This window comes from Nothobranchius furzeri, chromosome 3, assembly GCF_043380555.1.
Source record: "Nothobranchius furzeri strain GRZ-AD chromosome 3, NfurGRZ-RIMD1, whole genome shotgun sequence".
NCBI lineage: Eukaryota > Metazoa > Chordata > Actinopteri > Cyprinodontiformes > Nothobranchiidae > Nothobranchius > Nothobranchius furzeri.
The window spans coordinates 60,973,651-60,997,878 of NC_091743.1; the positions used below are offsets into that span (position 1 = coordinate 60,973,651).

Genomic DNA, 24,228 nt, shown 5'->3' on the forward strand with positions numbered 1-24,228 from the left:
TTCCAGTCTTTTTATGTATTACTGTAGAACTATTATCACAAACCTGATCAGTAGGTGTGTAGTCGTTCTGCCTGACCACATCAATCCTGTCTAAGAAGCTGCAAACAGAAAATAAAAACACTCAGATCTCAGCTGCTCATACAAAAAAAAACTGCAATCACGACATTCTCGGAATGAAAAAATAATTTGTGTAAACATCTTGCAAAAAATAAGACATAAGAGGAAATAATTATAGTAAGATGCGTGTGTGAGCAATGTGGGTTAACAACACAGAGTGTGTCTAAAGCATCTGGGAGATGAGTCTCCGAACAGCCACAAGAGGACGTACGTTGCAACTCAAAGTGAGATCAGATCCAGTCTGAGTCACCGGCATCCTTGTCAATGGAGCTGCTGTAGTAGCACAGGGGGAGTGTGTGTGTGTGTGTGTGTGGTTGTGTGTGTGTGTGTGTGTGTGTGTGTGTGTGCGTGTGTGTGTGTGTGTGTGTGTGTGTAGGTGCGTGGGTGGGTATGCAGACGGCCCACCCAAAGGTATGATCTGCTGAACATGGTGCTGCTGCTCTCTGAGGTGTGTGAGTCGGAGTCACCTACTTCAAGCGTTTGCTACACAAAATCTGGAAAAAAGTCCTGCTACTCTGACGTGATGAGGGTGACAAACGTTTTCAAAAATATATTTAGACACATTCAAGTATAGATTTATGACGAGTCTCATTAAATATATGATAATTGTATTTAGTAAATTAAATTTGTAAAAATGAAAATTTGGCCACACTGGTGGACTACTCTAACCTTTTTTCGGGACACATTCTTCCACGTCTCCTTGCTGCAACATCTTGTTTATGTGACATTGCTGTCTGTTTAGGTTTTTTTTTGGGGGGGGGGGGGGGGGGGGGCTTGGTGACGGATTGGTTGGGTGTGTGAAATGAATCTAATAAGAAGCTACCCAATAGGCTATAATGGAAAAAGGAAACTTTTTATTGAAGATTTTATTGACCCATTTTTGTGCTAATCCACCACATGACTATCGATATATATCGCTATTGAATTATTGTCCAGCCCTAGAACGGCACAGGCAAGAGTTTCACCAAAGCTTGAAACAATGACAACTATTTGACGCATAGCTGACTTTGTGAATAAATCACAGAATGAACATTTTCATCCAATTTGGACTGCCAAAGTGTGACATGTACCATTCAGTGTGATTCCAAATGAAAATTTGCACACTTTCTTGCAATTTTATGCAACCCTAATGGTTGCAATCTGGTGGGATCCCGATTAATTTAAAAAAAGATATCCAACGGGCTGATAGAAAACTTTTAAAGTGATCTCAAATACATAAAATGTGGGACTCAAAGCAGATATGTGTGTGAAGGAGTGAACAGTTTGGTTTAACTGCCTAGAAACGTATTTTGTAAAGGAAACAAGTAACAAAAAAACCCAAAACAATTCTATATAAACCATAGAAAGTAGTGGGGATCGTCTGTTTGATGGTCATCCTGCTTTTGAATGACTGTCTACGTTCTGTTAGGACAGCTGACAGCAGGTATGGTAGGAATGTAGCAGGCAGGGGTGAAATGTGACAGGAGGGCTGAAGGTAAGGAGAAGAGCCACGGAGGGTGGGCGGGGGGTGAGGGGGGTTTTAGAGGCTGAAGAACCAGACCGGCACGACATTAGGAGTTCGGAAGAGAGACAAAAATATTCTGTGTGCATCTTTCTGCAAAATGCAAACAGACGATAGTATTCACATCAAAACACACACACTCTCATCCAGTTAGGTAACTGGTTTACTGCAGGGGTCGAGTGGTTCAGCTGTTCCCACACCACTACGCTTCCACTAAGCCAGCACACCCACAGCCCGCTCCCATCTGCAACCCCACAAACTCTATCTTTAACATTCCCCCCCCCCCCCCCCAACACACACACACACACACACACACACACACACACACACACACACACACACACACACACAAAACCCCAGAAATAATCTGGATCATGTGATCATGTGACAAAGCTGCAGCTCTAATCGTGACAGGTTAAACATGGCTGCCGAGGCCAAAGTGGTGGTCCGAGGCGTCGACGTGCCCAGCACAACTCAGCTTTTAGCAGTTCTGCCTATTAATAGAAGTGCCAATAATAACCGTGTCTGTAAGCTGAACTAAAGAATAGCGGCCACTGCGGTGACAGAGAGGTTATGTTTAACTTGCCAGGGTTATTCTGGGGTGGCAGACAGTGGAAACACATACAAGATCCTTGTCTGGTGTTTGGAAATAGACCGGTGTTTACAAGAAAAGATAAGGTTCAAAAGAAAATTATAACTTTTGCTGATTGTATGGTAGGAAAACTGTAGGAGGGAACTTCATGGAAAGCTAAGTGCGGATGAATATTGACCTACTTCTAAATGTTTCTTTTTGGTGCTGTTACTATAAAAACTTCTGCGTAAACTAAACTCCAATTTATCAGGTTAAAATTACAATAAATGAAGAAGAAAATTTTGATTTTACAACTTTAATACATTTTTTTCAGATAATTAATTTAAACAAAAACAAAACACTGACTGACAAAACATTTTAACGGCGTGAGAAAATTCTTAAAGCAAGAATTAAATTCTTTTTTATTTTTGTCACTTTCTTAACAAATTAACAAAGAGGTCATCACCTGAAACACTCGCTGTTTAATATTGTTTTTCCTTTAAACCCTGCTTTTGGTAACGGGACTACGCTACGCTGAGTTAAACATTTGTGCTGGCACGAATGATCCGAACACCCCAAATACTGAAAGTTTTATTTTTCATTTATGTAAAAACATTTAAATCTCAATGCAACCTGAATAATAAACGCTATGAAAAAGTGAAACAATCATTTCTGAATGATGCACCTTTATTTTGCAAATCATTTTAGGTTATTTTGAAAAACATCTGGAGTGTTTTTCTTTGTGTGTCCAGGCGGCTCCATGGTCACACACACACACACACACACACACACACACACACACACACACACACACACACACACACACACACACACACACACACACACACACACACACACACACACACGTTCCACATCTGTTGAAATTTAAATCTACTTTGCACTGTACTTAGAAGTTAACATAATTTCCTCCCAGAAAAACAGTCAAGGACCCTACTACACACTTTGTGTGTTTGCGTGTCTGAAGGTGTTCGAGGAAAAAAAACTTTTAAAAGGTGGATTTAGTATTTTTTAAGTTAAAAACACAGCAAATTTTTAGTTTTATTGAACTAAAGATAGGCATAAAATATGAATTCGATCAGTCACTTTTACCATTAAAAGATTTTTTATATACATTTAATTTGTCTATTTAAACTACTATAGGTATTCAGAAAAAATAGGACATCTTTAGATCCTAAAAACTCTAATTAAAGTTAGATCTTAACAGAAATCCTATAATCAAAAAGATTAATCTTTTAGATCAAAACTCATTTAAAAAAAATCCAAAAATCATTCAGGCAATGGACAAGAATGAGGTCTCGGGAGTATCGAGTTCAGTTAAAAAATGTTCGGAGTTTTCTGGAGGAGGGGGATGATCGGAGTGGAGCGATTCCAGAGGTTTTACTGCCTCTTTGTGCTTTAAAGCTTCATCCTGTAAACCGATCAGAGTGAAGGGCTTCAGCAGTCGATCCCCATTCAAAACACACACACACACACACACACACACACGCACACACACACACACACACACACACACACACACACACACACACACACACACACACACACACCATTTCCTGAAAGAGAGCTGGCGAAAGCAGAGGAAAGACGAAGAGAGAGAAGGCTGTGTCTGACATTACAGCGCTGCTCCAAAAATAGCTCTCTGGCGCCCTGGCCTCCAGCTTGGTTGTCATGGCGACAGAACCACACACTATAAATAGACAATCGGCTCCAAATCTTGTGCTACTGGAGAGGGGCCAGAAAGAGGGAGAGGCAAACAGAGAAAAAAAAAGAAAGAATGACAAGGAAGGAGGGAAAGAAACCGCGACAGAAGAGGAGGAGGAAGAGGAGAAACAGAGGGAGCAATGCAGGGAATGGAGTGGGTTTGATGGAGGACAAAAACAAGCTAAAAGGAGGAAAGAAAATGCCCTGAAGAATTTGACAAATATTCAATTATATTGAAATAAACGGATGAAAAATTGCAAAATTTAGAGAACGAGCTGTGAAAAAATACATGTAAAATCTAAAAAAGTTAAAAAATAAAAAATAAAAACAGAGCTGGAAAATGAAAAATGGAAATCAGAGAAGTGAGAAAGGATGAGAGCAAGAAGTTTAAAATACAAACTAAGAATACCAACGTGACAGCAAAATACGGATTTAAAAATGACTCAAGGAATATTTAAAAATAATGATTTAGCAAAAACTGGAAAAAAAAAGAAAGAAAGAAAATGTCCGCCTCTGAAGTGAGCTCCCCTAACGGTAAAGAAAGACTTTATTCTAGGTAAGAAACGGGGAGACGTAGTAAAACTTTATCCTGGGAAAAGAATCAAAAGGTAATAAACACGACACAAAACATCAACCCTATAAATACAACGTTAAATCACTCCAGTAAAAATCGGACCCGTTTTAAACACGGTTTTAAAACATAACCATTAAATACTTTTATAAGACAAGAATGTAAGAATTATGAAAACTAACATTTTACGCATTAATAATTTATCTTTAAATAAAGTTTGATTTGATCTTTGAAAAAGCATTTAGTTTTGGCTTCTTAGATCCAATTTGTGTCTGACTAAAACTTTTAAAGAGCTTTTGCACAAAGGATGTTGATGCTGTAAGGCTTAAATATGCAATAAAATAAGAACACTTGAACCAAATATTAACAATTTGTCTTTAAAAGTCACATAACAGATATATTAAGGTTAGGGTTTATGACCAAACTTGTAAAAACACAAAAATGACTTTAAATAAAATATGTAACAAACGTGTTTAGCTTGTTTTTATGATTTATAATGCCACTATTGGAGGCGAGGTTTATAAATAATTATTTATCACATCTTTCCCAAAAACAATAATATATTTATTTAAAAATACATATTGGTTTATATTTGTTTATTTAGAAAATGTTTCCACTTTCTAAAAAACATGGACAAGATGTTAGAATTAAAAACACAATTCCCATAACAATAAATATATCCCATGTGTGTTTAAGGTCTAATCCATAAAATGAGTTCTACACGTTATATTGTTGTTTTTGATTAGTTTTTGTCACCTTTCACAGCCATAGCAAGTGATGAGGGAGTGTTTTTAACATTTCATCATGTGAAGAAATTTTGAATTTCTGTCTAATAATTAACAGAAACTAACAAACGGGCCTTGTTCTCTGGAGACAAAACCCACCCAGAGTCTCAGCCCTGTCACGCTGTTCAGACCTGGGAAGTAAACAGCCAACAACCGAACTCCTCGTGAAGCCCAGGGCAAAAACACCCTCACAGCCATGTGAAAGATGTGTTACTGAGGTCAACAACAACAACACAAAGGAGCATGACGGAGCAGAAAAGTGGCTTCCTCTTCACATCACCCACACAGCACAAAGTATAATGCCCTTGTTCTTCTTCCTTTTTTAAATTTTTATTATTGCATGAAGAGGATGATGTAATTCCCCTTAATTCAAAGGAGAAAAAAGAAGTGAAAAGCCGAGGGGGTGAGCGGTGGACCTGACTTACTCCCATGCTGATCCAGTGTTGACGTTTCCATTTATTGCTAACAGCCTTCATCAATAATGCTGAAGTTGTATCTCTCCAAACACATTCACTCATTCTTTCTCCTTCTGCAGCCTGCCCGGGTTAAAAATAGCTCTTCCTTCTTTTTCTCTGCTTCTCCGTTTACATAAGCACATGGAAGGGGGAGGGGAGCACTTCCGGTCTGGCCAACCAGCCCAGCATCTAATCTGAGGCTGCTGAGACGAGGAGGGCAAGAAGGAGGTGGAGGATGACAGTAAAGAAAAAGAGAAATCCTACAAAGAAGGGGAAGCCTCTGTCTCCACTTCAAGTTTGAGTTCTTGCGTCTCGGTCCAGCCGTAACTGCTGGCAGCAAACCGGGGCCGACATCCTCCAAAAGGGTTTCAAAATGCCTCAAAACGTTTGTGATGAAATGGCCTCGTTCTCGTGTCTCAGGCATCGAACATGTTCTTAACAACCAGCAAAGCTCTCAAAACAGTCGGACCTGTTGCATTATGGTCCTTTTCCACAAGCGCCTATCCAGCGTGGCTTTATTCCACTCTACATGGTTCAGGTGGATTTCCAGTTACAACTGAGGAACGACATTAGTGGGTGGGCTCATAACAGCAGAGCAGCACCCACAGTTCTAAAGTAGTGCAAGGTGATCGGTACGCTACAGGGATGGAGAGATCCAGCCACACGACTGAACCTGTAACGGTTGTGTAAAGGGTTTCAAAAAAGTGAACAAAGCAGAGACTCACTACTGCGCGCAGTCGATGAGCTGATATTCATTGGACCTTTCCCAGCATGCCCGCACACCTTCATCCTGCCAGAGGGTCTTTGTGTGGTCATAAAACTCCTGAGAAAAAAAAAAGATGGGCAAAAATATTAAAAATAACCAAGAACTGCACAAATATATATATTTTTTACTATTAAATCTGTGTTAACAACATAATTTTTTATTGCATATGTTGAGTTTTGCAAAGGTAAAACAAGACACGTTCAGTATTAATGAATTGTTTCCCAGAAAAAGAGAAGAACAGTTAATTTAAAGCAAATTAAACAGTTCAAATCCAGCAGAGATGATTGGATGTTCTTTTACAGAGACCAGCAGCAGGCTGACGTTTGCCAGATATTACAATATTATTCCTTGTGTGTCCTCCTGGCTGAAGGAGTTTATGAACAGATGGCAGGAGGCAGCGATACTCCCTAGCTTAGTTTGGAGTTTAAGGTCGGCCCAGAGACGAACAGCAGATGAGCTGGCGGAGGCAGGAAACGGAATGAGTTCACGGAGTTCATGAAGAAATGAAGAGCTTTTCACTGACAAAAGACTTGGCTGTAACTAACAGAGGGCAATCTCTGTGGTTAGTCCAGCAAAAATAAGCTATTATGAGCGATAGAGTTCATCGGTAAACCTTAGAGCAGCTGACAAATGGCCGTATTTTGCAATTACGTTAACATATAGTTAAAAATACATTTGGTTTATGGAGTGGATAGGACGCCTTCAATAGAAAATTGTGTTTTCACGGATCCCCCCTCCCAAATAAATTGCAGAAAAAATGAGATAGAGATCACGAGTGAGTAAAACAGAATTTGGAAGCATTTTCCCATGAATTATTTTAGTAAACAAACCTAATCTGCATGTGTCTTTTATTTTGAAATTTGCTGGATGCTTGACACAGCTCCCAACTGCTGAGCTTGACGTGTTCTGAAGGCGTAACTAGAAAAAAGTCCACTCGTAAAGTCAGCATGGTGGTGCAACTATGAAATGCCGGCTGAGTCAAAAACAAGTGGAATGTCGACGCATTGTTTGCACGTCAACAACACCGACCTTTCATGTGATGGACACATGAAATGTGCGTTTTCGCCGCAGCTAGCATTAAATATGCAACACCACAATCCTGGAACGTGTTTGAGACGTGCCGTTGTGCTCCTGGTGGACACAAACCCATTGACTATAGCCATGGTTATTAGCTGCGCATTGCCCTTCAAAGACATTGGGTGCCACTTACGCATCCGGTGGAAAACTGGGATTACACAAACCAATCAGGTCATCTGTCAGGACAAGGGATTAGCAGAAATCATCCAGATCAAAAGGCGATGAATGCAAAAATTATGGTATAAATCTTCCTGCATCAAGATTACTTTTTTCTGCAGTAATTAGCTGTTCTTATTATTCTGCTAACAGAATAGAGTTTGTGATTTGTACCATGCATCCTCGCCTTTTCTCTGTAGATACCGGCTGTCCTTATATGGAAGCAACTTTGCGTCTTTGAGCATGAGAGTGTACATACATACACACACTGGGATGAGTGTACGTATTCACAGTGTACTCATCTGTGTCCTTATTCAATAATGTTTTATTTGTGTGTGTGTGTGTGTGTGTGTGTGTGTGTGTGTGTGTGTGTGTGTGTGTGTGTGTGTGTGTTTTGCAGCATGGAAGCCAGAGCATGGGTTCTTCCTTCCACAGGAAGGAATGCTTTTAATGCTTATGAGTATGATAAAAAAACTGAATGAGTGCTATAACTCAGATTTGTGTCTGGCAGGAAGGTCGTGGTGGCTGGGATGGCTCTGGAGCGGCAGGCTTTAAAAAGAACAGAATAAAGATACAAAGCTTGATGTTATTTATTTTTAATTTTGAATATTGTTACATTTTGTTTTTGAGTCACTTTCTATTATTGGTTGTTTACGAAGTTTATTTGTAGATTAACATTAATAATTATTATTGTTACTTTTATATTGTAAGTCAGCCAGGAAGAACTGTGGAGTCTTATTCCATAAATAAAGGACTGGTATTGGACCAGCATGCAGGTTTTTTTTTTTTATCAGAGAAGAAAAAGCAGCAGGAAACGATAGAAAAAATGTACCACCCCTTTGATTGCCGACCAAGCTAGAATATAAAAACTAAACATAAAAATGCAACTTTCACGTTTTTTGGATATTGAACTTCTTTAGCCTGCATTTGAAATGCCAGTCCTGCAGCAGCTTATTGAAATTAACATTGAGAATGTTTGGGGTAAAATGTGTACATTTTCAGTTGGAATCTCACAGGATTTTGAAATACAACACTTTTGGTTAGCGAGACACAAATCGCTCATATCGTGCAAATGTCCCTGTCGCAATTCAGTCACAACATGTCTTAATTAATTCTGTTTAAATTCATTTGAAATTTGGTCTCAGACTCTTTCCAAAGCTGTTTCACATCTCTGACTCAAGGAAACCAGATTCAAACGATAAAAGTTTGAAAATGGCTTTGTGAACTCTGGGACTACTAAGAGAACACCCGCTGCAACGAGTTCTAGAAGGATTTATCTACAATTAGCAATTCAGTGATTAATCTTTATTAAGTTTTGTCTTTACAATTACAGAAATAAACCCCACATCCTGTGGGACACTACCTATACCAAATACAGATAACAAATAAAGTTTGAAAACAGTCTGTGATTTCTTTCTCCCTCTCTTTTTTGCTTAAGACGGACACAACCAGTTAAACTGGTTTCCAGTATGCCTAAGGCAAGGGAGAGCAGGAAGAGGAGGAATATGTTTGGTTGAGGAGAAGGTGGAGAAGTTGGGCCTATCAAATACTGTTCTATTCTTTCATCTGTCCTCAGCTCTGAGGCAAACAGATAAGGGAAGTCTCTCTCTCTCTCTCTCTCTCTCTCTCTCTCTCTCTCTCTCTCTCTCTCTCTCTCTCTCTCTCTCTCTCTCTCTCTCTCTCTCTCTCTCTCTCTCTCTCTCTCTCTCTCTCTCTCTCTCTCTCTCTCTCTCTCTCTCTCTCTCTCTCTCTCTCTCTCTCTCTCTCTCTCTCTCTCTCTCTCTCTCTCTCTCTCTCTCTCTCTCTCTCTCTCTCTCTCTCACTCACTCAAATATGCAGATCAGTCGGTCCAGGATTGTAGCCACATTTACTCTCTTTGTAATTTTTGAAGGTGTCTCTCAGCACTCAGCGTTTTTCCACTTTAAAAAAAATCTGTTTTTATGTGTTTATGTCTATTAGATTGGACACTTATCAGAAGGCATTATTAATCCTGTGGGGATACAACATTTAATGTAACTTCAAGAATACTTAATGTGACTATCTTTCCCTGTTCTATGATATAAAGTAGGCAATATTTTATAATTGATGGCTGGGCTCTCCTATAGAGATAGGGTGAGAAGTTCGGTCATCCGGGAGGGGCTCGGAGTAGACCCGCTGCTCCTCCACATCGAGAGGAGCCAATTTAGGTGGCTCGGCCATCTAGTAAGGATGCCTCCTGGATGCTTCCGTGGTGAGGTTTTTCGGGCACGTCCAAATGAGAGAAGACCTAAAGGAAGACCCAGGACATGCTGGAGGGACTATATCTCTTGGCTGGCCAGGGAATGCCTTAGGATCCCCCCGGAGGAACTGGCCCAAGTGGCTGGGGAGAGGGAAGCCTGGGTCTCTTTGCTTAGGCTGCTGCCCCCGTGAGCGAACCTCAGATAAGCAGCTGAAAATGGATGGATGGATTTCCAAGTTCCTACCATGGCCTCTACAGCAAAACGAACCATTTACACGAGCCTAGAGCATTGACCAATAGAGTTGTGTAGCCACAAGAGAGAGCGTCCGAATTCCCAGCATGCACTACAGAGTGACGCCGGATTAGGGCTGCACAATACATCACGAATGTATCGTCATCGCAATACGCAGATCACAAAGAACAGAAAAAAATGCAATGAATGGCCAGCTCAAATGTTTGCTACACATAATGCTTTTTGTTAATTAAACGGAAGCATGATGCTTAGAGCTCTTCACCCATTTGGCCAATCGGGTGGGTTCTTATATGTTAGATGCCCACCCCCGAGATGGACTGCACTTAATTCATTCACTGCCATTGACGACTAAAGTCGTCATTTTAGATCCAACCGTTCACTGCCAATGACGACTAAAGTCATCATTTGCATTTTTTTGTACTGTTTGAGCATCGGAACGAGCCCCCGCGCTGAGAGAACACACATCTCAGCCCTGAAGCCGATCTTCATCCGCATACGTCACACGTCACGTGACCAGGAAGCAGACTATCCATGTGTTAGATCGTTTTGGGCCGTTCCTGTAAAAAAAAGTGAGGCGCGAACCGGAAAAGCGTCTGCCGATCACAATTCGACAACGGATTATGAAAGAACGGATAACGCTCGAAACACATGTATTCTTCCTGAATGTAAGAGGTGAGTCTCCGCTTTGTTTTTGTTCTTTTGGCGTCGACATAATCCTAGCGCGCAATGTTCTGTGACTCAAAAAAACAGTAAAAACGGTGAGAAACGCTGGCAGCGAAGGCCGTTAGCGATCAGGAAACGGCTGGCAGTGAATGAGTTAATTTGGATGGCTAGTAAAGACCTGAGTTAGCTTTGTTCTGCTCTTTCTGCCGATTCTGCTTTTCCCAAGAGCCACTGACTGCCTTTTCTTGTTCATTTTCTTTTTTTTTTATCACAATTTGTTTTTTTCCCCCATTTTTTATTATGTTTTTAGTCAGTGTTTAATTTTTAATTTCTTTGTTTTGTTTATTTATTGCAAGTCATATCATCATCGCAATCTTAATCACTGTTATTGTGCATCGCAGGTTTTCCTAACATTGTGCAGCCCTACGCCAGATGAAGCCAGATGTTTGCAATGGAGCAACCAAAACAAATACTGTCTTCTACTTATCAAAGGAAATGTAAACCGTTTAAAAGTTCTGCAAAGCTCGCCATGAGACGTTTACAACAGTTGAGTAGAATTTACATCGGAGACACTTTTAAAAGATGGAGGGGGCTTTGAGATCTGCAAGGGCTCAAAACAGATGAAGAGTTGGTAAAGTTTCTTTTGGACAAGTAAATACTAAGTAATTTATTGTATTTTAGTAGTGTAGATGTCTAGACAAACTGTAGCCGTAATAAAAGATTTTGCTCTGCAGGTCGGTCCAGCCAGGCTCCATTGTAGCTTCAGCAGGGATACCACTGGCCAGAGCAATTTTAGGTCCAGCCAATCACAGCACTGCTGTAGAGAGACGTTGGGCGGGCTTAGCACTAGCAGTGCAACGGGGAAAAACTACAAAGATGGTGCCGGCTCAGGAATGGCGCTCACTTGAAACGGTTATAGCAACAACTTTGGACAATTTAGACTTGGGCTTTTCTTCAAGACGAGCAGATAGATCAGGGGTCGGCAACCCGCGGCTCTGGAGCCGCCTGCGGCTCTTCCATCCATCTGATGCGGCTCTCTGTGCTTGTAAAATAATTAATGGATATTTAAATAAAATGCTTTATATTTTACTGCATTAATTTTACATCTGTATGCCAATTCTAAGTGTAAAGATTGTCTGCGTAAACCTGAACAGGTCCAACCCGGTCTTACTGTGAGACCGGGTTGACGCGTCACGCTTGTGCGTAATCATATCGGCGCTTTCTGAGCTGACGAGGATGTGAGATTCTGGACTTCTCCTCAGACGGCTCCTGGATGTATCGCCACACTGGAGACAGGAACAAGCGCTATTCAGCCAAAGTTTCATAATCAGGGAACATTTTCTAAGTGACAAGTCTCGCTTCAGTCGGAGGAATCTTCCTGCATGCGCTCTGGTTCTGCGACGCGCTCCAAGCCCCTCTCCACATCTTCAGCTCGCTTGGCACCGTACGTACGCGCTGACAGTGAGCTGCGCTGAGCGGTGTCCAGCTCAGATGTTCAGATGGGAATCTTTTTTGAGTGATTTAGCTACATCTGCGATGTGCGTAACGAATAAAATGTCAGTTCGTCTGCATGCGTCGGGGTAATTCTTTCTATTCTTTCTCCGTCAAAATAAACGGTCAAATACGGGAACTGTCCGGTCAACACAAGCCCTGCTTTTAACTGTTCTGTTTTCTTGTGAAAATTGTTGCAAAGAGATATAATTTAACTTGATTAACACCAGAGCCAGGCTCACTGCATCGTTGTCTCCGTCACTGTAAATGAGGGAAAAACAAAATGATCGGATCCTTTTCTGACCTTCCCCACCTACAAAGTTTAATTACAACAATCAAACGTGACAGAGCCTGGATTTGTATTCTGAACAGTCTAAACATGTTTTAAAAAGAAACGTATGACAAAAGTGGCACCTGCTCAGTAAAACCACCAACGTTGAAAAATATCAAAATATTGTAGGCAGAGACGGGCTACAACTTCTAGATCCACTTTATATAAATCGTTTTATTGATTATCGTCTTATGAAAGATAACTTTGACGTACACGAGCGACCGGTACTGGCTGCTGTCACCTGTTGTGATTGGTTAAAGCAGCTCTCTGCTGTCTGAGGGTAGGCCCCGCCCACAACGCTGCGGCTGCTGTGGCTCCCAGTTTTTTCTTTACTGTGGGAAATGGGTAATAATGGCTCTTTGATGGGAACCGGTTGCCGACCCCTGAGATAGATAGAGGTACTAAGTCACCAACTTTAAAAAAAAGGTTGAATTTGCTTCTTCTTCTTTGACGGTGTAAATTCCCTCTTGACTGATTTCCGTTGCGATGAATAAGTCACCTTGTTCGTTGCTCTGACTGGTCCTTGCACTGTCCAACTGAGTGGACAGCAACTGGACAGGACCCAGTTGTCCTACGGTCACATAGGATGGCTTGCCAGGCTAGAATTTTTATAGAGTTGTAACTAGAATTTTATTCAAATAAAAGAAATAACAGATTAAATCGTCTGAATTATTATACAAACAACTATCCAGGCCTCAAATAGGGTCTCACTGATGTACACGGCAATAGATACATAATTAATAATTGATTTAAATAACAGTTTTGTGCCTGGAGTACTGAGTTTTTGTGAATGGATGGACTAGTTAGTAAGGAGCACAGTCTCATTGATAAGCCAGTAACGAAAGTGAAAACCCGAACAACTGTTATTTACCAACAGAGACAATGAGTTTGTGGTTTTAGCTTGCAGCCACTTGGTTTTGCACGATTACAGATAAAATTACCATTTTTAATGTGTTATCCTCCAATCCATTAATCCGGTTCATAAATGAATGAATATCTGGTCAAACGACAGAATCTGACTACAGCTCAAGGAGAATCCCTCTGTGTCTGGATGCCCCGTCCCTCCGGATACATTTATGTTTATTACAGGTAATCAGCGGCGAGGAGCTCTCAGGTGAGAGGTTCATTCAATTGAAAGCTTCCCAAGCGGAAGAACACCTGCTAATTATTAAAGAAAACAAAAGGCACAAGGCTCCTAACACACACACACATATGCACACACACACACACGCACGCACGCACGCACACACACACACACACACAGGGCTAACCAGAAATGTTCTGGTGAAGCGATGGTGAGGATCACAATTTGGCAGTTAAAGAGTACGGGAGGAAAAGGAAGGTTATTTTTCCATTAAAAAACACACACTTGCAATAACCCTGATGAATTATTCTAAAATGAAACGTATTAATTGTCCTGTACAGAAATCCCACAATAGATGACAGCAGTGGATCTGGAGGGTTAGAAGGATAGATAAGGAGTTGGAAATGTGATTCTGCTCTGAGTTTTCTGTTTTGTATAATGGTTCCTCCGTTAGAGAAGAATCAGCTCTTTCTGTCTTATACAGGTTTGTTTTCTTCCAAATGTACAACCTTGTTTATTGTGGATCTACTCATTTAGTCTTAGGGATGAGAAATATTATTTCAAATATAATCTAGTAATTTAATGTCTCAAATCCTCCTAAAACCCTAGTATTCAGACGTATATTCAGATTTCTGAAAAAAGTAATTTCCTCAAATTGCGTTTGATTTTGGCATAAAATATATTTTAGGGGTGAATACTACCGATAAAATGTTCATATTTCCCCTTTTTTCATATATTGTTTTTATTAAATTGTATTAATTTTATTTTAGTGCATTTTTCTCTCTCTTTTAGTCGAAGAAGAGCTGCGGGAAACTGAATTTCCCAGAGGGGCTTTCCAGAGGGAAGAATACAGCTCCTTGATAAACTTGAGCATTAAAGATCTTTTGTTTTTGACCAACAAAATAGGAGAATTCTGCACTTTGTTTCTGCTGCTCAACTATTATTTTCTGTCAAACGAGTGGATTATTGAGGACAGATCACAAGAGTCACTAAGAAAACGTGCAAATCTACGTCACAGTTTGTATTCTGATGCAGGAAAGTGAGCTAAAGGCTCAAATTAAACAAATAGAACTAAGCAATTTTTTGAATCTGGTGTCACTCAATGGAAGATAATAAAAGTTTCACCTCATATACGACAGTGAATGAGAGGAAAATGTGAGGAATTTTCCGTGTGACTTACTGAAGGAAACTCAAAATCTTTCTGGCTTGCTTGGCTCAGGACGTAGTCGATCCGGAACTGGTTTGCAGGACAAGCTAGCTTACAGGGAGGCGTGAGTGTGCTCATGGCCGCCACGACCGTCTGGGAGGAAAAACAAACCAAACAAAAGAGAAGAAGCTAATTTACTAGAAATAAACACACATTCTGCCTTGAACCAGTCAGATGATTCACAAAAGCCTCAGACTCATCATAGACTTGTTTCTTACCTCTATAGCTTCTTTTATGTTGTTTTTGATATCATGGATTTTCTGTTTTTTCTCCCTGTGACAAAAAAGAAACATTTATGTTTTTAGTCAACAAATAAAACAAGCAACACCTATACATTCAAATGTGGTCGTAATAACAACACAAAGTGTTATTTTTCTACAAAAGAACCAGTTTGACAAATGTAAGCTGGTGTTGTGTTTGTGTGGTCCTTGTGCCAGAGGGCCTGAGTGTGAATGCTGCGCGATTCTCCTGGATCTCTTCATCCGCCTGGAGGTAAATTATACCTGACATCAGTGTTAAGGCTGCTCCAGATGCACGCACACTCGCATTTTGCTGAGTAAGAGCAACTCCATGCTGACAACAAATGAGAACAGCAGAACATGGCTACATTTTGACAATGACATAAATCCAAAAAAATAAAAAGTAAAAGTTGAGTGCAGAACATGGAGGAATATTCTCGTTTCAACTACTTTTAGATGGGTGAGCACCAACTGGAGCCTGAGGTGTTGGCGATCACAAAGCGATGGCTCGCTCTATGTTTTGTTCTTTCACGGCAGCAAAGAGGTTGAGAAAACTTCACTACTACTTCCCAGATGGAAGTAACAGTGGAGGCCTTCAGTGACTTAATCTCCACACTGAGCTAAAGAATTGCATTGTGTTTGTGAAAATTCTGCTAAGCACCCAAAAATCTGACGTTATTTTGGTGGAAATCATGGAATATCCAAATATTTTTTGGATTTTCACAGATTTTTTTTTGCTCCTTTTGCATGCAGAGACCATTTTCGGAGAAACGCTTTTTAATTAGCTAAGTCACTTAGCTCTGACCTATGAATCATCCAGTCATAAAAGACTCCTAAACTCAAAGGAAAACCTGGCGTTGTATCGACACACAACAGAAAACTTATGGACACTTTATCAAAGACAATTCATCTCATTTCTAAAAGCCTGATTTTTCTACAATTTGTTTCTATTTTACTACAAGGAGTGGACACAACACGAGCGGCAAAATAAACAAAGACTAAAGCTAAAGGGCTTTAAAGGTGCATGACGTAAGAATGAAGTACGAATGACATCCTGTGGTCAAATTTCGTTATTGAAGTCCATTTTTTAAACAAAAAGTGACTTTCTCGTAAGATGTCACATTCCGATATCGGCCCAGAAACACCGTATCAGATTACATCAGACTGCATCAAAAATCTCCGATATAAGCAGTTCGTTAAGGTTCACATTTTGGCAACCAGTGGTTAAAAAATAGTCATTTTTTCATACTTAGTGTTATTGGCTCTTGTTCTCAGATTGAGTAAAATCACCCTTTCATACATTTCACACTATGAAATAGGTAGTATGTATGATTTGTGCTGATATCGTATCAGATTGATATCTGTATCTGTCAATACTGAAGGCTGCAATATCGGTATCATATCAGAAATGAAAAAGTTGTATTGGGACTTCCTACTTTCTCACTCTCATTCCGTGAGTTTCATGGCTGTTTCCAGTTAAGGATCAGAACCAGAATATCCAGATGCCAACCAAAGATGAGTCATAACAACATAAGTTAATAAGAAGATAAATACATTGTCATTTTTTATTATATTTTATTATCTTTTTTCATTTTTGTTCTTGTGAAGTGCCTCGTGATTTTTATCTTGAGAGGTTAAATAAAAGATTGTTTTCTTTCTTTCTTTCATTTCTGGTGTTAGCAGTTTATGGTAGGGAGCACTTACTACACTTAATACGGCAGTATGCCTCCGGCATTAGAGTTGTTCGCCGTCTTGCTGTTAGTTCTGAACGACTTGTTAAAGGAAGTAAAACGCCATGATTGACTCATTATTCACTTGTAGCTTGAGATATTTTTAGAGATGACTGTTTGATTCTAGTTTACTGTTAGCATTGTTAGCTCAACGTTAGCCTGCTTTACCTGATTCTAGAGTAAAACAAAAAGATGCTGTGGCTTCTTAGGGTTAGAAGAAATAACTTCTTGGCTGCTCCTGTTTACTGGCTTCCACTCTTTAAACAATCTGTAGCTTTTTGCCGGCTGGTGTCAAATTACAGATGTGCTGCTGAGTTAGCTCAACGCAGACTCTGCAACTTCACAAGCTCGCTGGTTGTAAGCAGTAACTGTTGCTGTTTGACTATTTTGAAAGAAGAAAATCAGACAACCCCCCAGCAGACTGACAAGGAAATCTGTTTTAATGTAACCTTCTTTCAACATGATTGAGACATTAGACAGTTTTCTTATAATTTCATTGTAAAATTCTAACATATTACTCCTTTAAGAAAGTGTAGAGAAATAATGATAGAAAGTCTGGAGGTTTTAACACAAAGAAAGGTGGTTTGAAACTTTTGCACAGAACTGTTCAATTGTCCATTTTATTGTTGTTGTGATCACTGCACCAGAATCTAACACCATGTTTAGGTGTAGATGTGCACCAACATTCTCAGTTACTGTTAAAGGATCTGGTCAAATTTCTAATTTTATTTATAAAAAGAGAAATCAGCATGAAAACTAAAGTGAACTAAAGCTCACCTCACCTCACCCATTCTGTATGGCTCACCCATCTCTCCTGTATTACTGTGTCACCCATCAGCACCTTCCTGTGACTGCTACTGGCCTGACACAACCCCCACCCCCAAAATTGCAGCAAACCCTAAAATTTAAACACAACTGAGAAGTCGCTGCTTTCATGGCACTGGAGCACCCGGATGAGATGGGTCTGTTTACCAAGCACATGATAAGATAATAACGCTCCAAACTCAAAGAGCCTTTCTAAGAAACAGATGACCAAGAATAGAAAAATGTGACTTTGGTTTCCATTGCACCAACTTGGGAGGAAATCCACAAGACAGTGTGGCTGTTTTGAACCCAGGGTGGTGGTGGTGGTAAGTGTGCGTTTGTGAGTGTGTGTGTGTGTGTGTGTGGGGGTCTATTAAAACCTGAATATTTTCTGTGTAACGTCTCAAAATTACTCTGAAAATATCAGTCAAAGAGGACAGCACAGCACGAGACAATGCTTTCCCTCCTCTTGGCTTCATCTCAGATTCAGACAAGGATTTCCTTTAAAGGGGTTCTAGAATCCAGAACTGTGTTTACCTTGTTGTTCCAAACTGTCAGCTTCAGACCCACCAAAGAGCAATTGCCAAGACACACAAACATGCTTAAAAAGCTAAATGTTTCTGGAAATAAAGAAAACCGCTTCCACTCATATTAACTAATATCATTTATGACCACTTAGTTGAGTTTCTGTAACAAATATGCTTGAAAAGTAGCTTCAGCAATTGTTTTTTAATTTTGTTTTCATTTCTGGAAAACTGTCTAGACCCCCTTGTGTAGCTCTTGGTGGGGTGTCAACCACAACTTCGGGGAACCACTGGTCTAATGTACCACACCAAAAGCCTGTGCCGTCGCCAACCTGCTGTCCTGTGTAAATCAATAATGTTGTAGAAGCCAAGGAGAAATGGTATCTTCTGAGAAAAGCTGCAATAAAGCATCATCAGCTGAGACACACCACCTTAAGTTCACATATCACAAACCACTTCTACGTCAGTAATATATAAACGCTGGTCTCAGTAGATGGCCAAGCTACTGCTAATGCTAGCCTGTACTACTGCTAACATCCTTTTTTTTGATGAGAAGAAAAGAACAACAAATATTGAGGATGTGGGGACTGACCGGACTGACCCAGATACAGTGGCTGATGTTTTCTGTCCATCATGTTAGGTGTCCTTATATTAATATAATAAATGTTTATTATTTGAATGCAATTTTTGTGAATAAAATGTGCACGGACCCCAAAAATAAACTTTCTTCACTGAGTGAATAAATGTGTTGAGTTTGTGAGAATATGCCAAATAAAAATATAAAAAAGCAGTAATATTTACTCTGCATTGAAGCCATTCACGTGTAATATTCGCATCTGCTTCACAATGGTACTTTTCCCAGATTCTCCAGCCCCTGGGAGTGAAAAGAGAAAACAAGAGGAAGAAGGGTGGGGGGGGTGGGGGGTTAGACAAGAAAACTTACAGCAAAACAAAAATCCACCAAAATTGGGCTCAATGAGGGAAGAAGTTCTGGTGGCACTTTGACGTTGTCGGTACAGGATCTGCTCGAGTGCAGGATCGGCTTGGGGTCCTTCGACTGCCGATGACGTCAAAGTAGTTGATTGGCTGCTGAACATGAAGCTTATGGAAGTTACGTTATCACGTTATGATTTTGATTGGTCAGAACAAATCTGCGGTCGTAGTTTTAGCGGTTGTAGTCCTGTAGTCCAAAAATCAACAGTGTTTGGAGAAAATAAGTTTGAATTTCTAAAGGAAATGTAAAATACAAGCAAATGATAAACGGTGACCCTCAAAAGCTCTTGATGTTGATGAAATGGGGCAAAATAAAATATAAGAACTTTATTGAAAGACACAAAGCAATATTTTGAGTCAAAGAATGTATTTAGATAACAACTAAGGAAATATACAGACGAACTCCACATTAATACAAACAGATATGGCTTCACATATGAGAACTGCTCTATTTTTTTGTCAGTCCGATGTTGGTTTTATGCTGTTTCACATTCTTTACAAAACAAAGATAATATGGTGTTTTATTAACAAATTACTTTTATAAAGAAAACATTTTTGTTAACAAACAAGAATTTATTAACAAAACGTATGTGTGAAAGCCGAGTAGATTTGCAGTAATGTGACGTCACTGGCAGTCGAAGGACCCAGAGCCGATCCCTCACCCGAGCAGATCCTGTACCGACACCGTAACACTGAGCAAAGAAAATTATACAAGATATTTTTTTCAAGCTGAAAACTTTTTTCTTTCCAAAAAGTTTTCCCAATTCTGGGAACAATGCAGGTCAGTGGAACACCAGCACTCACAAGACAGGAATTAAGGATGTGTTTATCCGGGATGCATGATATTTCGGCAATAATATCGGTATTGGCTGATGTTAGTATTTTTTAACATATCAGTATTAGTCCAATAAGTACAACTGGGCCAATTTTAACAATAAATACTTTGTCCATCTTGTTTCCGTTTGTGTGTTTGACAGTGATGGTAATCATCTCAGAAACTTAAATGTGTGTGGTATGTGTTTATAATAACACACACACACACACACACACACACACACACACACATATATACAGAAATAAAGCGATGTATTTAAAATTTCAGCGTGCATAATTTTCAGTTTATACAATATCTGATTATTTCAGAAGCATAAGTGTCAGGGTGTATACACACACACACACACACACACACACACACACACACACACACACACACACACACACACACACACACATATCGGTATCTGCAAATATTGGTTATCGGCCATAACAGCAATTTTAAAATCGGATATCGGTATCGGCCTAAAAGTTTCACATAGGTGCATACCTAACTGGAATTATAATCTAAAAGGAACAAATAAAATTATCATGTTCTGGAAGATTAATCTGATTCATGATTCTTCTTACTTTTTTGTCTGTGACACCTAAAATTGATATTGTGACCCTCAACATCAGGAAAATGGGACTACAAATATAGAAACCACTTTGAGAGGATAGAAATTTAAATCCAGAGCTGCTTTCAAAAGCAAAGTGAATATTAAAAAAAATGAATCAAAACTTCTTAAACTGAACAAAAATAGACTAAAATGTGTAGTGAGCTAAAAATTTGAGGTCTGCGCACCTCTAAACACATGGAGCATGTGTGTGCGTGCATAAATCTAGGATCAGTTTCAGATTAACATAAACCAGACAGGCATAAAGAGGATGCTAGTAATCCTAATGATAATCCTAATTTGCACTCTGAGGTTTAACAGGATGGTGGCCTTAACGTGCAGACTCCACTCGGTGAGGTTTAAAATCACTTTGCATTGTTTGGCTGATCGGAGAATATTTATCCTCCTGAAACTGATGTGTGGCGTCGGATGAAAACGCACCAAAGTGGAGGCATCCCATTCACACTGGGAACACAAACACAGCAGATCACAAGTGTGTGGAAAGGAGGAACGAGCAGGGAAGGTGCCTGTGACCGGCCTCCCAGCCTCTGCATGGTGTCTGAGACACACACACTCACACAGATGGTGGTGTCCTAACTCTCACACGTTCTGCACTCAGGCTCCATAATGACTCCTGAATGCAGATTTCTAACCAGACTGGACTGATGGTGTTCCTGCATAACCCGCTGAAGCCTCAGAGGAAGTGGTCGTGCAGCAGCTTCCTGTCAGTTCACATAGCTGCAACATTAATTAAAAATACATTTATGTTTTTTTTTCCTTTTACACCTACCCAATAGCAGCAGCCGGTGAGTGGCCCGGTAGACCTGTTTGTCTTTCTGGAGCTGCTTCTCTATCTTCTTGTTGGCCTCTCTCTGTGCTTTCTCCTCATTTCGCTGATCTTCGGTTTTACTATTCCCAAGACAGCCCATCTTCTCCCAAAAAATTCCCAGTGAGAGGTTCGGGTGGGGGGGAGGGAAGGATGCCTGGGTGTAAAAAGATGGGAGGATGCTGAATCCTAGATTCCTGAACTGGACCACCAGTGGAACATCTGGCTCAAGATGTGTGACATTGGTGTTTATGGATGAGGCTATTTACTGGGAAACTATCAGCCAGGGATTCAGGTGCAGAGTAGCGATGCCGCCCTCACACACGCTTCAGCGTGTTAATATGACTGTGTGTGTGTTGTTGTTTTTTTCTACTGTAAATCCGCAATGAAGTCATCAACACTGATATGAGAGGATGTGAAATTTCCAGCTCCTCGCCGCACATGAATGAACAGTCCGGATTTCGTTTTAAATCCAAACACCAGGCAGGCTTATTTTAAATGTATATTGTTATCATGTATTTTTTAGGCTTTGACGTTAATTGCTTTCAGCGAATGTCTCCTTCGGAGCTTCAGCGGATTTCTCCCACAGCCATTCAATCCTTCCCCACAAACAGCCGGAGCCGCTTTCCTCAACCGCCTTTAGACTTTTTTCTCTAAATGTGTTTAAAATGTTCACCTGAAACACATTTGAAGATGTGAGGGGGTAATTGAAACATAAAATATAAATACTTCCTCCTCACATAGATTTAAGAAGGGCAGATGTCAGCAACCTTTTCTTTAATAATGTTCTATTTTAGCTTCTTCTGTCAGAATTATGGTGTTTGTTTTTTCCCAGGAGGGTTTATCCAGACCTAATAAAAAAGAAAAAGGAGAAAAGGCCCCGTCTTCGTCCTCTTTCTTCCCGTAACGTTGATTTGTATTTCTCCTCACATCGGAAAGCTTCTCCAGCCGAGCAGAGGCGGCGGCTTTCGGCAGCTGGATGTCCTTCACCGTAACGCAACAATATCCAGGTGATATTCGTAGGAATCCTTCGCTATTTACCCCGTTTGGCGCAAATACAGTCCGCTGTCAAGTCTCTCGGCTTTTTGTATCTCCTTTGAATCCGTGCGGCAGGTTGTGGTTACATGTGCATGATACATGAACACACCGCGGTGTTTTCAATCACCCATCCGGTGCCGAAAAGGGCCGCGGCTGCTCCGAAGAACCGGTCGCCTGTGCGGGACTCGCTCCTTTGCAGTATTTCTCTGAATTATTTTTGCCCCTCTTTTTTCTTTCAGAGAATTGTACATTGAGTTAGATAGCGCTGGAGAGGTGGGGTGGGGCAAAAGGCTCTCACGGAACCCTGGGAATGAAGACCCGCGGTCAAGTTTTCTGTGGCAACTAATTCCGTTTCCGGTTGGAACTTTCACAATAAAGTACAAACGAAAAGCTCACGTTAAAATTACTTTTAAAATGTATTTTCTGGAGTATAGAACAAGTACAAACTCTCATGTGGGTAAGACATTGGGACAGTTATAACAGAACTTAGAAAAGAAAGCTACATTTAAGGTATTGGAAATTTAAAGGTGTGATTCCCTAAAAACATTATTTAAATATTCATTTTCTTGTTCTTTGTTTACACAATTTAGTCAAAAATTGTTTTACCTGACACGTTTCACCTAGTATCTCTAGCCATCATCACAGATTGACGGTGTTGGTGGCATCACCGATTTTCAAAATATTATTTCTGATAAAAATCGGTCATTCTGACTTTTTAATGCTGTCTGAACATGAAAATAGTCTCCCACAACTATCTCCTGATACAAAATAGATGGCGAAACTCTTGGATTTGAAAAGCCTGACAGCATGACACAAGGTATTAGCCAGAAACTGGGAAAGTGGGTGTCCCACGGGAGAGAGAGACCCACCTTCCCCTTCGGAGAAGGCGTGGGGGATGTCATAATTTCATTGAATCAAATTTCTTGCTTTTTTTTTTTTGCTTGTATATAAATTAAGCTTAATTAATGAATTACTGCAGATAAAATAATGATTTGGTGTGTTTTATTGTTGACAATATAAAAATAAGGTTGAAGATTTATCTTCAGAGCAGTAGCATCAAACTAACATAAAATCAGCTTGTTTGTGACAAAAACTTGTTTCATAATGGGTTGAACACATGATGATTTGGAGGTTTACACTATATTTATAGGTTACAGAATAAAATGATTTAGGCTACATATACATATTAAATATTTAGCTACAGAAGAGGATTAGGGCCACTGAAAAGAAACAAGAGAATTATGACTCTCAGATTTCTGACTTTAATTTCAGAATTATGACATTTTTGGAGATTTCTGACTAATAATTCAGAGAAAAAAAGTCAGAATTCTTCGATTAAAGTCAGAATTCTTCTCAGTTGCCCTAATCCTCTTATGTAGTTAATAATTAAAAAAACTTAACAAAAAATAATAATAATGGACCTTTGTATACATGATTTTCATGCATTTTTAAAGTGTGCAACTGAAAATGTCTGGAAAAACACACCAGTATAACAATGCAAATATTTAGTGCAACATGAATTTTAGGAAAAGACAACAAAAATCCACAGAAAATCAAATCTTTACGTAAATAACTTGCACCTTTACTTTGAAATTCAGATCGGAGGACTTTTGATGTGTGCCTTGCTACCACTTGACACATGTGGATGAAGAAGGGTCGGGTCACATGATTGCCCG

At 39.9% G+C, this 24,228-nt stretch overlaps 1 protein-coding gene across 4 annotated transcripts in view; it reads right to left on the reverse strand.

The window, feature by feature from the left end:
• Positions 1 to 24,228, reverse strand: part of LOC107385351 (guanine nucleotide-binding protein G(s) subunit alpha) — a 39,782-nt gene that overhangs the window by 4,828 nt on the left and 10,726 nt on the right. For 2 of the 4 annotated variants that reach the window (XM_015959180.3, XM_054752123.2), the window contains exons 1-6: positions 21,479 to 21,831; positions 19,067 to 19,139; positions 15,187 to 15,241; positions 14,942 to 15,061; positions 6,448 to 6,545; positions 44 to 98 (exon numbers count right to left, since the gene is read on the reverse strand). In XM_015959180.3, the coding sequence (XP_015814666.1) occupies positions 44 to 98; positions 6,448 to 6,545; positions 14,942 to 15,061; positions 15,187 to 15,241; positions 19,067 to 19,139; positions 21,479 to 21,617 (540 nt within the window). In that variant the 5' untranslated portion in view covers positions 21,618 to 21,831. Of the gene's footprint in view, positions 1 to 43; positions 99 to 6,447; positions 6,546 to 14,941; positions 15,062 to 15,186; positions 15,242 to 19,066; positions 19,140 to 21,478; positions 21,832 to 24,228 lie in introns of those variants that run through there. The other 2 variants (XM_015959178.3, XM_015959181.3) reach the window with 2 other exon arrangements.